General features: G+C 39.9%; 1 protein-coding gene across 1 annotated transcript in view; it reads right to left on the bottom strand.

Moving 5' to 3' along the window:
* Positions 1-5109: 5109 nt before the first annotated feature.
* Positions 5110-16929, bottom strand: part of cicb (capicua transcriptional repressor b) — a 56639-nt gene continuing 44819 nt past the window's right edge. The window contains 8 exon segments of the mRNA XM_036135178.1: positions 5110-5576; positions 7287-7418; positions 9965-10099; positions 11108-11259; positions 11359-11516; positions 11609-11916; positions 12000-12437; positions 15835-16025. Of these exon segments, the coding sequence (XP_035991071.1) occupies positions 5284-5576; positions 7287-7418; positions 9965-10099; positions 11108-11259; positions 11359-11516; positions 11609-11916; positions 12000-12437; positions 15835-16025 (1807 nt within the window). The 3' untranslated portion in view covers positions 5110-5283.

The raw sequence follows: 16929 nt of genomic DNA, 5'->3' as shown, positions 1-16929 counted from the left end.
AAACTGATGCTTTAATAACTCTCTGGTGAAACCCTGCATTAAAATTAGAAATATATTTAGTTGTCGAGCGGACAGCAGCGTTCACAGATCTTCCTCTAATCATCCTCAGTGGCGCCTCCAGAAACATTTCATGGGGGGGGTGGCACTGAAACTAAAAGCCATAATTTCAGGATTTTATTCTACTGTTGTAGTAAAGCTGCTTGTAGAAAACTATTTTAAAGACTAAAGTAAACGCCTACGAACATCTTTTGGCTTATTGTTTGATTTTAAATGTTACTAATGATCTATATGCATAGACCAATAACGGTACAGTAACATTTTGAGTTGAACAATTACTTTTTGTGTAATTATATTAGATATAAGGTGCACACTTATTAATTTATTGGAAAAAAACAATTACTAAGGGAAAGTAGATAATTTATAATAAATTTATAATACATATTTATAATCCTGTATCAAAATAATTGAGAAAGAAATATGCATAATTTGGAGAATGCAGAAATTCCAGCCTAATAGTTGTGGATTCATCATTTTCAGAAGGAAATCAAACTAATTTCTACCCTTCAAGGCAAAGAGCTTGATGAGCCTGTGGAAGAAGTATTATGGTCTGGGTTTGGTTCAGTCTGTCCAACATTATGTGGCCAAAAATGGCGTCAGCAGGACAACTTGAATAAAAAAATAAGATTTGGTTTTCTTAAAATAACATTAGGATCAATGACGTTTATCATTTAAATGCAAGAATATTTTAACATCAGGATTTTAAACAAAACAAAAAAAAGATGAATTTCAAAGAGTTTAAAGTCCACTCATGCAGACATGAACGCTAAAAAAAATGTAGGTGACATTATTCAGTAAAATAAAAAGCAAAAATGTACCTTGACTGACTGTAGATCCTCCCTACTGGCCCTGTTCTGTGATCCGCACGCTGCTCAGCACCAGAGGAAACGGGTCATGGATCAACTCTGACGCACAGACCTAATCACAGCACTGCCAGGAACTGGACTCAAAAAGCAGCCTCCTACACTGAAGCAGACGCTTTTTAAGCATCTTGGTGTCGGATGTTTGTTTCATTTTGTCCTTGAGCTCCGTCAGGTAGTAAATCCTCAGCTGCACCATCACTACATCTAGTGCTGCGTCCCAGTCTCTCCTAAAACACACCAACAGGCATCAGAGCATATTAAACTCATCTCTTACTGCGCTTTTTTCTTACACAATTAGAAGATGCTGACTGTAACTTGTACAATTGAAAATAATTTTGCGGAAAACATTGTTTTGGTTCTAAAATACTTGGAAATTACAGTCGATAAAAACGTTAAATTTTTACTTCAGAAATAGTTGCAGCTGTGGATGTATTTTCAAATATAGTATTTCAATCAGTATTAGGGTTAACAAAACGTTTGTAATTAATTTAATTGATCCACACTAAGTTATACTATTCCTTAATTGTTAATTGGTGTTACTTTTTTAATCACTTGAGGTCTAGAACGGGATTGAAACCCAAATCCACAAGGGCTGGTGTCCTGCAATATTTAGCTGTGTGGTCCAGCACAGCGGAAATAAATGATTAAATTGCCTCATCATGGAGTCATGCTCTACACCCTAACAACCAAATGATTTTATTTGGGTGCGTTTAAGCAGAAATACTCCTAAAAGTGAGTTTAAGGACAGGCGACGTGCTTCCCAGGGCGAGGCATTTATTTTGTGAACTTACAATAGTTGGCCAGTAGGTGGGAGTGTGGGGGAGGGACACTTTATGAAGACGCTTCTGTGGAAATTCACTAGTGACCACTTTGTTTAAAAGGCTTGAATTTTCAGATTCTAGTTCAACATTATATTCATTTAAAAACAATCATTTAGATAGCAGACCGGATTTATTGGTAGAAATTCAGCAATTATTCAGAATTCAACCAATGGGATTAATTGTTTCTTTTATATGGATTCCTTCTCATATAGGAATAAAAGGGAATGAGATGGTAGATAAATATGCAAAAAGAGCAAGTTAATACAGTTTAGTTGATATAATAATTCCATTTAGTAAAGGTGAAATAAAATCAGTAATTAAGAAAAGGATTAGAGCAAGGTGGCAGAAACAGTGGGAAGAACAAAGAACTGGAAGATGGTTTTCTAATATTCAAAGAAAAGTAGGATTAATGAGGATAACATCAAGGAATAGAAGGGAAGAAACAGTAATGTCAATATTACGTTTTGGACATACAGGGTTAAATAGCACATTATTTAAAATGGGGATTCATGATACAGGAAAGTGTGATTTTTGTTTTGTTGAAGAAACAGTGGAGCACGTTATATTATTTTGCAGTAAATATCATATTGAGAGAAATTAATTGATAAATAGATTACAAAACAGTAAATTAAAGTTAAAAATAAAATATCTTTTAGACATGAACACCAAATCAGAGGGTTATTCTTTATTATTAAGATATCTTAAAAAGACTAATTTGATAAAACGGATTTAGTTATTTATTTATTTTTATTATTTATAGTAGTAGGATATTAGAGTAGGTCATCCCGATTCACACTCCCATTTCAGTTGGTGGCGGTAATGCACCAAAAGTTGTTTGCCAACCGCCATTAAACAAAAGAAGTAGAAGTAGTAGTAGTAAAAGGCTTGAATTGTAGAGCGGCTCACTGAACACAAGGAAGCTTATTCACATGTAGGTTTAATGACCTGGACCTAAAAGTGGTGTCGTCTTCTTTAGCTGCCGTGGAGCAATAACCTGGTGAAACAGGAGGCGTTAGTGAGATCATTTTACGTCAGTTTACGTGACCGACTACGTCGTGATTGAGTTGCTGTCGTTCCCAATCACTTCAACTTTCAATATTTAGGAGTGATCTCCTGAGAGCCACTCCTTCACAAGGCTGCAGGCCTTGGTGCTTGATTTTTATACATCTTTGGCCACGGAGGTTATTGACCATCTGATTTAAATTACTTGGATGGGTGAACTACTACTTCTGGCGTATGCAATCACAATAACACCACAGGGAGGTACTGTATCTAAAGTTAAAGGTGGTTAAATAAATAAAAAAATTAAGTGTTATACTTGTACTTCTTCCACATTGTCAGAAATAAAAAAAAAATACCCCTATTGCAAGAATTTTATTTATTTTCATAATGAAAGATACAGATTTAAAGGAGATATGAGTAAGATATTTACTGTAAAATAAACCTAAATCATTCTCATGTCTCACCTGGGATTTAAGTAACATTCCCTATAAAACAGTCGGTCCTCTACATCAACAATGTCTTAGTCACGTTTTTCACCTTTCAAACCTAAAAGGTATGGTCTGGAGCTACTTCGTTTCAGAGTGCAGCCTGTGTTTACTTCCTGGTTCCTGAGCCAATCATATGAGAGTCCCAACACAGAGGCCGTATTTGGTATTTTATCTTGGCAAAAAAGATGCTGCAGCCTGCAAACATGGAAGCCAGTAAGAGAAGCAGACAAGATGTAGAAGAGAATACAACATATCCTGTGTAAGTAAAAGTTCAAATGAGCAACACACCGTTTAAAAACGGCACATTAGGTTGTTGTGATTGGCAAGCTGTTGTACCGCTTTGAGCCACAAGGTGTCAGTATTACTTATTGCTCCGTTAACTCTCTTCCCCTCAGGTTAACAAAATCAGAAACAAAACACAACATTAATAGTCATATTTATTGTATTTCTTCTTCAGTAATGATAAAAGTCGACATATGCTCAATGACAGATTGTTTTTTCCATATCAATAATGAGTCTACTGACTCTACAGTAATTATTTACAACACAACCAAGTCTTGCACAAAGACACAACCAGTATTATGTCCTACCAGCTCTCTTTGATTTGTTCCCTCCCTTCACTTCCCCCAGTTTTTTTTTTCCTCCACCCTTGTAAAAAGATGAGGAGAGAGCAATAAAGTGACAAAAAGGAGGAAGGAGGGGAGGACAGAGGTGGAGGAAGGAGAAGTATAAGTGTTGAGAGTATAGAAATGAAACTTATCGAGGGTAAGAGGCATACGGGGTCTTCTAAAAAAAAAAAACCAGACGACTTATTACCGCTGAAACGACATAAAAAAAAAGGTCCACGCTGTGTTGGTAATTCCTGTGTGAAATGAATAAAAAGAATTGCACCGCAGGTCCTTGCTGAGGTGAGAGGCCAGCCAAGGGAAGACTACAACGGAGGAACTGTACAGGTGTGGAGCAGCATGTCTCACCTGCCTCCAAAGTTGCAAAAATTAATTAAAACAACAAACAGAAGAGAAGAAGAAATGTAATGTTGGCAGTAACTAAAGAATCTGCCGGGTGAAAAAAAAAAAAAAAACAACAAAAAAAACTGAAATACGGACAATGATTCACCTAAAATGATATGAGGAGTAATAACCGTAAGAATAGTACAACAAAACTGAATATGACAACGTTAAATATAAATCACCATATAAAAAAAAGAGAAGTAAATAAAACGCTTGGCAACAGAAGATTTTTGGACCTTTTCAGCCCGACCTCTACGTCTGAGAGCCAGGATGTGCCCGGTGACTCCGACCCTCCTCCCTTCCTTCATGGCGGACAGAGGAGAGGCACAGGAATGCCCGGGTGTCCGCGGGAATGACGCCAGACGTCCCCCGTTGAGTTTCTGATTATCTTCCGAGTCCCTCCCGGTAAAAACCTGGTCTGAGGGTCTACGTGCGAGGGAATTGATCTCTCGAGATCCCCGGGAACGACATTGTTGTTTTTTTTTTTTCTTTTGTTTTTTGTTTTCCTCCCAATCACACCGCATGGTTTCCAGCTGCTGAGGGCCCAGCCCCCGAACGCCAGCGGAAACACGCCACAAGCTCACCACAGTTCAGACTCTTACCGCCTGTACTCTTCTAAAATGATTTAAAAACAAGAACGGATATCAAAACATAGATCAACTACCTCTTTTAAAATTTGCTAACCGTTCGGCCGTTTCAGCCCAAGCGCATTCGTGCGTCCGAAGCGGGGGAAGGTTTATCGTCTTCAAGGCAAATGAGTGCGGCTGTACATGATGGTCCTTCGGTCACTCTGAGCGCTGACTCAAGTCTGGGAATGAACGCTTTGTCTACGTGGGGCTTTCTGTGCCACTTGTTTTTTTTTTTTTTTTTTTTAAAATGTTCATCTTCTTAGTGCGAGGGTCACACATTAAGAAAAAAAATAATAAAATACTGCAACCCAAAAGCTGTCAGTCCTAAGTGTTGGATGTAGATAAGTAAGGGGGCGGAAGAATGTGAGATGATGAGAAGTTGCTGACCGCTCAGTCGGACTCGTCCGAATCGCTCATCTAGAGGATTCCTGCGACTCGCGAAGCTCCTCTGGACTCACGTCGGCTCCCTCTTCCCCCTCTTCATCCTGCAGGTCTCCGCCTCCTCTCCCGGATCCGTCCCCCGGCTGGGAGCCCGACGGCCCCGGGGCCGACGCAGCCGAGTCGGCCCCGGGGCCCAAAGCGGAGGCGTCGGACGGCGCCGCTGTCTGCATGATCTTCTGCCGGACTTCCCTGATCTTCAGCTGCAGGCACACCTTGGAGGGGAAAATGTCCGAGTATCTGGTCTGGAAGGCCGCCGTGGCCTGAGCTGCGGGCGAAGGAGCAACGCTTGTGGTTACGCACGGATTGGCCGGCTGATTGCTAAAGGCATTGTTACCACTGAGCTATATAATACACTGGAGTGCTGATTTTGCCGAAAAACTGAAGTCACTGGCCGCCATCTTGCTACTCCCTACTCTCACAGAATCCCATAGGATTTGGTTGCAACAACAAGCAGTTTTCTGGCTGTGTGAAAATATTTCACAGGTAATTCTACAGTCAGTGGATGTACTAACACTATTAACTACTAGGAAATTAGATGCTAAAATATTTTACATGTTATTCATATTAAATATATATATATATGTATATATAAGTATGTGTATATGTATATATATGTATAGACATATGTAAATATATGTTTTTGTACATTGTTATTTAAATATTTATAAATGTTAAACATATATATTTAAATGAATAAAATGCAAAATATTTCAGCACAGGACTTTCTCAGTACTTGATATTTTTAGAACATAACATAAAAGTATATGGCATTTGACATTTTAAAAGTCTTAAGCCCCCCCTGAACATGAGAAAATCCTCGTTATTCGATGCTGTAGCGCACATATTCCCTAGTTACTGGAGGAAAATAGGGAGTACCAATATGGCGGCTGGTGGCTTCAAAGCGACTCGTTCAAACAGCCGGCGATTAGCACTCCAGTGTATTATATAGCTCAGTGATTGTTACTACCCGATCAGTACCATCAGCTCATTTGCGCGTGCGCGAATAGAATAACTTCAGGTGGAGAATATTTCGTTTTTCTTACTTTTTTTATTCTTTTTTATTTTTTCGAGGCAGGGGTTTCTTTTTGTATACCTTTGTATTTGCGGCAATAATGCATATTCTGAAAAATAAACAACAGAAATACAAGAAAAATACATTGCTTTTTGTTTTTTTAATAGCAAAAATGTTTCCCAGTTGTGGTTAGGGAAATAAAAATATATAAACTATTTCTTAAAGTACATAAACCCCCAGCTATAAACACATATAGGAGTACAGAAACGTATTTGATTTTGAATTTTTTTTTAAAGTTTGAATTCATTTATTTGATTTGCATATGTATGTATTTTGTGCTTAATAAATGTATTTTAATAAGGTATGCCTTCGCTTTGTGTATGTTCTTTGTTCTATTCCCTGTTCGTTATTGTAAAAAAAAAAAAAAAAAAAAAAAAAAAACAATGCGGCTACTATAATCACGAGGTCTTCTCTAGTTTATGATGTGTACACCAGAGGGCGCTAATTTCTCAATCGATAATTTTAACTTTCTAATAAAATAAATGTTTAGAACATGATTATTTTTATAACGAAATTCACCGTATAATTAAGGATTAAATATTTTTTTTCCAGTCCTTTTTGAACAAGCAATAAAACTAACAGAGTGCATTCAGACAATACAGATAAACGTTACGCAATGATATCTTCCCGGACTGGAGGATACTGCAGCATATCCGATGATGACGTCAAGCAATACAATGGAGAGAATGTAAAACGTATCAATTTATTTCAGAAAAGTCGTCAATATTTTATTTACAATATAGTTTAGCATTTTTTAATGATTTAAATATAGAAATAAGTATTTTCAGTACCGTAATTACATTTTTTTTTTTGCGACCCGGAAGTTATTCTGTTTGTGCTTGCGCAAATGAGCTGATGGTACGGATCGGGTAGTGACAAGCATGATGGCGTGTGCGGGAGTACCTGACGGAAAGAAGCCCTGCTCCTGGAACAGCTGCATGACCAGCGCCCTCCGCTGGTCGAGCGTCCGTCGCAGGGACGAGTACGGCACCTTCTCAAACTCCAGCTCTGCCAGGATGTCCTCTCCGTCGGTGGCTGGAGAAGAAACAAAACACACATCAAAAAACGTCTTTCTCAGAATCCATTTTTACATTTTTTATTGTCGCTTTTGACTCGTCATGGACCGAAAACGCCAGAGATCATTAAACTAGCTACGTTTACACGTTCCGAGGTTAAGATAAGATAAGATAGGCTTTATTGATCTCACATTGGAGAAATTCACATGTCACATCGGCTCAGTAATCAGTAGTCATAGGAAAGAGGAGTCAAGTAGGACGAGGTGCATCAAATATATACACAGTGTGTCCTCGTTATACCATGGATCAAAAGGACTAGGTAAGAAAAAGCAAAAAGAAAGAAAAAAATACAAAAAGAAACAAGGCAGAGGATGTCTTCTGTACATTCACTGTGTATTGACATATATTCGGGTGTGGTAGCAGGAGAAGTCACTTCTTTCAGGATTATTGCACAGTGTATTAAATAGAATTGCACATTAGTTATTGTATGTTGGTTGTTAGAGTTGCAGTTATAGTTACGGTTGTGGTTACAGGTTCAGGCTATAGGAACAGCTCCCCATGGTGAGCGAGATCTGCTGAAGACTTTAAAAACTATTTTACAAATAACATCTGAAAACAGCATTTACTCACAGCTAATTGGTTCTGAACACCGTCTTCTTTAATTAGCTCCTCATATTCCACCTGACATCCATTGTCCTAAATCCTTGTGCTATATTTATATACAGTATAATGTGACGTTGTTTTAAATCTGCAGCACGGGTTACTAAATGAAAAAAAGTGTCTATGTCTTCCTAAAAAAGGAACGTCAAGATTGAAAGATAGAGAAACAGACAGATTAATTCATATCTGACTCAAATGTTTTTAGAAATATTCTAAATATCCGGATTCAAGCAGACATGAAGTAGTTTATTCGCTTTCTATTGAGCTCAGAACATCTGACCAGGCTGCCTGTGAGGCTCTACATGCCTGCTGTCCTGGTCATCCTGCACCACATGTGATCCAGCTGTTTTTAGGACATTTGGGTAAAAAAAAAAAGAAATGTATTACCTCATCAGGTTTTATTAAATGTTTGTTTAGCAGGTCACAAAACAACACAACACTGGGGTTGGCGTCTGGTTCAGCAAAGTGTTAAACGGTCATTTCACTGCTTTTTTTTTTTTGGCTTGTTGACAAAATTATTTTACCTTCATTTCAAAATCTGGCCGAGTCAACGTTATTTATACTGCAGCAAACACTGATCAAAGTGCTGACCATTAGAAAAAAAACATTATGAATAAAAAAACAATTTAATTTCACGTGTTAAATCTGGATAAGGTTATCCGTCCACCTGCTGTCTAGACCATCTGGTACCTGTCTCCAGAGGCTGCCAGTCCATCAACACAGAGAGAAGCAGAAGCTAGCAGTCAAGCTTCAGACTGCCGGAGGAAGCCAGAGTACCCAGAGAGAACCCACGCATGCACAGGGAGAACATGCAAACTCATTGCAGAAAACCCCCACACTGCAAAAAGGGAACTAAAAGTAGGTAAAATCCTCTTGAAATGAGTGTATTTTTCATTGATTTGAGCTGGTAAATCAGACTATTTGCCAATGGAATAAGATGTTTGCACTTAAAAATAAGAACAATTCATCTCCATCATCTTATTTCAAGTGGAGGCTGTCTAATGATCTTATTTTAGGGGTAAAAATTCTCATTCCATTGGTAAACAGTCTTATTTAGATGCTCAAATCAAGGAAAAATATACTAATTTTAAGAAAATTTTACTTACTTTTAGTTCCCTTTTTGCAGTGCAGCCAGGATTGGAACCCAAGATGTTTTAAAGCACAGTTAGTGACTCTGAGGTGCATTTATTTTGTTTGTAATAATAATAAAAAAATCCTTTGTTTGGCATCTGCACTGCAAAAATGGGTCTAAAAATAAGTAAAATGTTCTTAAAGTTAGTGTATTTATCCTTGATTTGAGCAGGTAAATAAGATTATCTGCCAATGGAACAAGTAATTTTTACCCTTAAAATAAGATAATTAGACATCCTGCACTTGAAATAAGATGATGGAGATGAATTGTTCTTATTTTATGTGCAAAAATCTTATTCCATTGGCAAATAGTCTTATTTACATGCTCAAATCAAGGACAAATACACTAATTTTAAGAACATTTTACTTATTTCTAGTTCTGTTTTTTGCAGTGTGAAGCACATCTGGTGCAATCACCACAGGTTCAGTTTAAAACATTGATCTAAAAGTGATGAAAGGCTCTTATTTTTGAGAAAGGAATTAGGAATAAAGCCTGAAAGTACAAAAATATGTCAGAATCAGACGTAAAAAAATGACAGATTCAGCGCAGAATGTCACACAAACACTTCTAACGTTCATGGTTCCTCACTGATTGCGTAATCGTTCACATTAACCAGAGATATCTTCCAGGTTTTGAGCAGAAAACCCCAGAAATGATGAGTTTTAGTGTGTGGAGGGGAAACAACTGGGATTTTAACATTCAGTTCAGTAAAACAATTCAGTTTAATTTAGTTCCCACAGCAATTATTACCAACCAGACGAGCGGTTCATTACCTGCTCTGTCAAAGGTGAAGATGTCTCCTTCACATTTGGCGGCACTTTTAGGCGTGTTGGGTTCGGAGCTGCAGCTGGACCGCCGCCGACTCTTCCTCTTTGGAGAGGCTTGTTCGTCGGTCGCAGAGTCCAAATCTGAAGGAGGGCAGGAGAAGTTTTAAACAAACAAAGCTCATTAACAGCTGAGCATAAAAAACACGAACAGAGAATTTAGTGCATCTAGTAGGGCTGCACGATGCTCTGCAAATATATCCTCGGGGGTATTCCTATCACCATAAACTGTCTGGGGTGCAATATGAGCGGCTATTATATTCCAAGTGTCAGGGGTTTTCAACATATGTGAGCCAATAATTCGCATTTTACCCCTTGGATGGAGTTTCACTGCAGTGAAGAGCCTCTAAGTCAGAGGATGGGGACTAAATCAAACTAGAAAGTTGGTATCAGTGTAATAACGGATGAGAGGAGAAAATGTTTTACAATAATATCGAGCTAAAAAACATAATTTTTTTTTAATAGCGTGCAGCCCCAGCATCCATTTAACCCAACGGTGTTGTGAGTAGGGCTGGGCGATAAATCGATTTAATCGATTAATTCGAATTTACAATTCTTTAAGATTTCATTTTTGGAAAATCTGGATTTTATTTTGCCAATACACTCATTGGGTTTCCATGAAGAGAACAGCATGTGATGCTGAATATATGTTTAGACAAATGTATTGTCAAAATATTGTTAAGTGGAAACTTTTTTTTTACCATAATACGAGGTACTTCATTTACTTATTTACTTTTTTTTTAACTTAATTTGAAGTTCACAAGTGCAGTGAAGCCTGTTCTTAGCTCAATGTGTAATACCACTAGCAGCAAATGTTTTGTTATATTTTCATTGTTTATAATGGCACGGCTGCCATCTTGTTTTACTTGTTTCACAGCTTGTTTTTAGTTGCACTTTGAATTCAGGTCAACTCCCTGACGAAATGCTTGACATAAAAAGCAAGGTTATAAAATAATTTCTTTAATTTCTTTTTATGAAACAAAAAGGAGGAACAAATCGATTAATCGGATTTGGTATGATAAAATCGTAGATTTATTTTTTAATCCATATCGCCCAGCCCTAGTTGTGAGATGAAGCCTTCAGAGGAGTGACCTGTGGAGTTCTTCCTCTTGCGGCGATAGCTGCCCAGAATGGCGCGGGGAGACGTGGCCAGGCTCTGCAGGGTCGGCGAGGGCAGAACCTCCTCGGGCCGAAACTCCGGCAACTCGGCAAACCGCTCCTCGAAGTATACCTCAGACAGAACCCTGCCAGTCCAACAGAGGCGCACACAAGTACACAGTATATACACACCGTCCATCAATAAACGGCTCGCACGCATAACACTCACAGAGGTAATGACTCACTTGTCGACGGAGTCGAAGGTCTTCTTTAGTGGTGGTGGGCGGGCTTTGATCTTTTTGGGTGTAGGGCCGTCTTTGTCAGTCTGTGGGGGAGGCAGAGTGGGCTCTGTGGCTGCTGGAGGGGGGAGAGGGGAGGGAGGGAGAGCGTCCTTCCACCCACCCTGTGAAATAAATGTGCACACAGGCCTTTTTAATAAGAAAGCAGGCCGGGACGGCTGGCGCTACGCCGCAGGGCCATCGTGTCACGCCTCACCTCTTTGGTCGTTGTGCTTTCCCTGCTCCTCGTGTCGGAGGAGTCCGGAGCGCCGGAGCCCTCCAGGGGTCTGTCGGAGGACGGCAGGTCCTCGGCGGGACGTGTTGACGGAGATCCGGCGTGCCCCGAAGGCTCGGGCTCAAAGGAGAAATGGCTGTTGGCTGCGGCCTCCCTCTCCCGCTCCTTGTCTCGCTCCCTGTCCTTTCCTCTGCCTCCTCCGTCGTAGCTGCCAACAGGGATCGTCGCCACCGTTGCTTTCACCTTCTGGGGGAGCCGGACTGGAAGCTGGGGTAGTTTGGGCGCGCTGCCTGCAAACCATAACAACGTGAGATTTCACTAAAACGGGTTTTAAACCTTCTGGTGTCGTCTCAAAAGGAGCCGGCGGTCCTACCAGGCGCTTGGATCTGGATCGGGGGACTGCAGGGCCTCATGGCCCCGGCCGAGCCACTAGGCGGCGCTGCGGAGCCGCCGCTGCTGTTGGAGGCGGCGTTCTGCCGCTCCGCCTGTCTGTCTGAGTGGGCCAGCATGTCGCCCTGCCTGTCGCCCTGTCGCTCGGCGGCCCGGTCCGCCTGCCGGTCCGGGTGGGGCTGCGGATGTAGGTGCGAGGCGGCGGCGGCGGCGTGCTTCGGCAAGATGTGCGGCGAAGCGCTCGAAGGGCTAGAGACGGAGTAGACCACGCTGGGGGGCACCGGTGCCATAGACACCACCCCTGTTGCCATGGTGACGCTTGGCGACGGAGGGTAAATGGCGGTGACGATCTGGCCCCCGGAGGCGGGGGCTGAGGTGGAGGGCTGCGGGGACTGAGCCGTGGCGAGGAGTGGCGGCTGACCTGCGCATAAAAAACAGATTTTAAACGTGTTTTCCTCCCAATAATCTCTCTGTTTCCATTTATTCTAACAAACAACTCTCTACTCGGTTATTTTTGTTCTTTTATTCAGACTTTGTGGAAATAAAAACCTAGCAGGAGCATGACTGTCGTTTTGGGACACGACACAAACACGGAGGTTAAAACGATCTGCTCCGGGTAACAATCATCCTCCAAGTGTCGACAGCACCCCGGATAAATAAATCAAAACTAAAACCGGATAAATAAATCTAAACTAAAACCGGATAAATAAATCTAAACTAAAGCCGGATAAATAAATCTAAACTAAAACCACCACCGGGTCTCGGTTCAGATAGTCCTACGATACGATTCGGTATCTTTTTTGGCGTAAAATTGTTCTTATTGTTCATTCAGACTGCGAGGTTTTCGGCTCAGGGAAAAATGATCGATGGAGACGTTTGAGGGACAGAGATCAAGCTGGTCTCATATTTCTGAATGCCGTTCATCTTGTTTTATTAGGGCTCCATAACTTTGTATCAGAGGTAAAGTGGGAGTACGGCTGCCTCTTTGCTTGTCTGGCAGCTTTTCATCAAATCAGATCAGCCTTGTGTTTAGGCCTTAACATCAGCACAGCTAGTAGTAATGTTCTCATTATATAACAAGGGCAAAGACAGAGCAACAATTACACCATCTTTACCACCTTGTTAAGAAAGTGGTTGACCTCCAGCATTCATGAGAGGGGGGAGGAAATGTTACTTGAAGAGAAACCATAAAACGCTCGAGATAAATCACTTTTTCGTGAAGGTTTTGTGTATTATACATTTGTAAATACATGATACAGAAAAAGTTGTTGGGTTACTTCAAGTGATGCTTCACATCGTTCCTCTGGATTTTTAGGAAATAATTTATAGCCTCAAACAATTCAAATATCACAGAAAATCTATTTATTTCAGTAATTCAATTCATAGAGTAAAGCTGATGCATTACAGTCAGACAGATATGTATCTTTAACTCTGTTGATTTCAGTGATTATGGATCGCAACTAATGAAAAAAAAAATTCATTATTTTATTCAAGTGTTACCTAGGACCAATAGTAAACTGTTTTTAATACAGAAATGTTTCCAATCATCACTAAGTAACTAAAACCCTCCACGAGTTAAAACAGGTCATTGCTAAAGTAGCCGATTGTTCGTAATGACCAAGCATATTAATGGAAGGTTGAGTGGAAGGAAAACGTGTGGTAGAAAAATGTGCACAAGCAGCAGAAATTCCCACAGCTTAGAGAAAAAAAAACCTCAAGAATTTCTGGCGTGAATTGCAGCTGGAGTAAATTCTTCCAGAGATTTTTAGGACGTTGCTTCAACTGTTGCACTCCTTGTTTCAAGCCACTCCTGAACAAAAAGCAACGTGATCAGCAGAGAAAAGGGACTGTGGTCTCGAGTCCTTGTTACAAGTGAAAGTAGATTTTGCATTTCATGTGGAAATCAGGGTCCCAGATTCTGGAGGAAGAGTCCAAAGGGACAGAATCCACGTTGCTTGAAGTCCAGTGTGACGTTTCTACATCTGCTGGTGTTGGTCAAATGTGCGTTATCAAGTTTAAGGTCTGCCTGGAGATTTCAAAGCCTCCAATATTTTCCTCCACTCATAAGCTTTATGGAGATTTTATTTTCCCGCTCCCGCGCCACGCCGCATTGATGCAGTAATTTATGCAAAGCGAGACCCAACAGAGTGTTGATTGTATGAAAAATAAATCCCTTATTTTTGGTTTTGTGCAACATTCAAATATCCCGAGAAATGTGATATTGGGTTTTCATTAGCTGTAAGTTGTACTCTTTGAAAATTAGCATAAAGTGTCACTTTCTTGAATTAAATTACTAAAACTAAGAACTTTTCAGCTGTCGTCTTATTTATTCAGGTACACCTGTATTAGAGTATTAAAGTAAAGCAGCTTTGTTCAGGGTTCCTACAGCGTAAGGCAAGTTAAATTCAAGACTTTTTAAGACTTTTTAATGCCACTTGAAATAAAAAGTTAAGACCAACTTCACGATAAACAAGATAAACCTGGTTGCGACAACTTCACCCAAATGTTTATTTTAACATCAACCATTACTTTCTGGCCCAGTAGACATGTTTAAAATTTTGAAAAACATTCCATTTAGGAAGAAAGCTAAAAAACACACAAAGTGCACATATATTTTTAACAACTACTGAACTGAATTCACAAACTTTGTTTTGTTCCCTACTAAAATAAACTATAAATCAGTTTTAAAAACCCACAACATAATCAGTGCCAACTCTTTTTCGCAGCTATGGTCCGGCCGCAACAGTTTTTATTGGTTCCGCTATCAGGACGGAACCAACAATGGTTACATTGAACCGTTTGGTAAATTTAAAAATATATAATTGTGTCAACACTGAAAAAAACGGATCTAAGAATAAGTAAAATCTTCTGAAAGTTAGTCTATTTTTCCTTGATTTGAGCCAGTAAATAAGATTATCTGCCAATGAAATGAGTATTTTTGCCCCTAAAATAACATAATTAGACATCCTGCACTTGAAATAAGATGATGGAGATGAATTGTTCCTATTTTAAGTGGAAAAATCTTATTCTATTGGCAAATCATCTTATTTACCTGCTCAAATCAAGGACAAACACACTCATTTAAAGAAAATTTTACTTAGTTTTAATTCTGTTTTTGAAGTGAATTATTTTACTGTTTGGTAAGGATTACAAAAATAAAATCCTATTTATGACCTGGTAACAATTTTAAGACCTAAGAAAGACTGATTTAAGACGTTTTAATGCCAATTAAGGCCTTAGTTTTATATTACACTGCAAAAATAGAACTCAAAATAAGAAATTATTTCTTGAAATGAGAGTATTTTTCCTTGATTTGAGCAAGTAAATAAGATTATTTGCCAATGGAATAAGATTTTTGCACTTAAAATAGGAACAATTTATCTCTATCATCTTATTTCAAGTGAAGTATATCTAATTATCTTATTTTAAGGGTAAAAATACTCATCCCATTGGCAAATAATCTTATTTACCTGCTCAAATTGAGGACAAATACACTCATTTCAAGAACATTTTACTTATTTTTAGTTCTCCTTTTGCAGTGTACAGAATTCAATGCCTTTTAAGACTTTTGTTTGTTGTAATAGTTGCTCTAGTCCTTAATGCGGGGCACTAAACAATCGTTAGAAAAGTCTTCAGATGGTGATAGACGTCACAAAGCAGTCAAAGTAACGGGCATATTCGAATAATTTTGACTTTAACTTGAGCACATTATTTCGTTAAGGTTCCCTCTAGTAAAGTTTAATTGAACTTTAGCCTTGAACACAGAATTTAGCATTTTAAAAAAGAAGCAGAAAGTGCGACTTCACGTCTCCGCTGACCTGCAATCAGTGGCTGAACCAGGGTCTGTCCGGGCGGAGCGATGGCTGTGAACCCGAGTGTCGCTAAGGGCGAGGGGACATACGCAGATCCGGGCGCCGGCAGAGTTTGCTGGGTGGGAGAGGAGCCGGTTGTTGTGGAGACCAGAGGCAAAGTGGACGGGACCCCCGGGGTGGACTGGACATAGGTGATCCTGAACAGGAGGCAGAGAAATCGAAGGGATCAGACATGGGAAGAAACAAAACAGCAGTGAAGCTAACACAGACAAAAATAAAACCGAGAGAGTAGTGCAACGGCCGTGACAGATGGCGTAATAGTACAATAGCCACGCAGAGCCACAATGTAAGGAACAGAGAGACGGTTAGAAGGAAAGAGGAAGGCGAACAGAGAAGTGCTGCAGAGAGGGTCAGTCGATGGGAGCGCACCGCAGCAAGTAAGCGCTACACGACTAGAGCCGCGTGAGGAGCTGAGAGGTAGTGTGGGGGTGGGCGAGCCGAGGCAACTCAGGCCACCAGCAGCATGACTAACACATCCAGAATAGAGCTGCAGTCCTACCGCTGCACCCCGCCAGGAGTTTAGCCTCTTCGCTTTGTCTGCTCATTGTAAAATCTATTAAATTCCTTCAACACGACCATTTATTCCACCTACATTTACCAGTTTGACTACAAGACACGAAACGGGCTTTTATTTCCCCAGCATCCCCTCTCAAACGGTGATGCTTCTTCATTCATTCTTTTTTTTTAAATTTCGATATCACACAGAGAAAGAGACAAGTTTAAATACAGCAACTTTGTTCGAAGGTGTTTAAACCACTCCTTCTAGCTGATATTGCTGCGTTTGTAAATTATCCTAAGATAATTCATGAAAAAATAACGTCAGCTTGTTGTTTTGTTCCCTCCTCGGTGAAAGCGTTGGGTACGGTAATGATTAGGGGTGGGTATTGCCAAAGAAGTCACGATGCGATTCTATCACGATACTTGAATTATTTCGATGCATCGTAATGCATTGTGATATTTTCACTGAACACTGTTAGAAAAAAATACAGCCATTACCAGTGGCTGACTGGCGGTGTATGATCTGGATAGTGTCTTCAATTG

The sequence above is a fragment of the Fundulus heteroclitus genome, chromosome 3 (assembly GCF_011125445.2).
Source record: "Fundulus heteroclitus isolate FHET01 chromosome 3, MU-UCD_Fhet_4.1, whole genome shotgun sequence".
NCBI lineage: Eukaryota > Metazoa > Chordata > Actinopteri > Cyprinodontiformes > Fundulidae > Fundulus > Fundulus heteroclitus.
The sequence above is the reverse complement of the archived record's forward strand: the minus strand, read 5'-3'. Positions and strand labels throughout refer to the sequence as shown.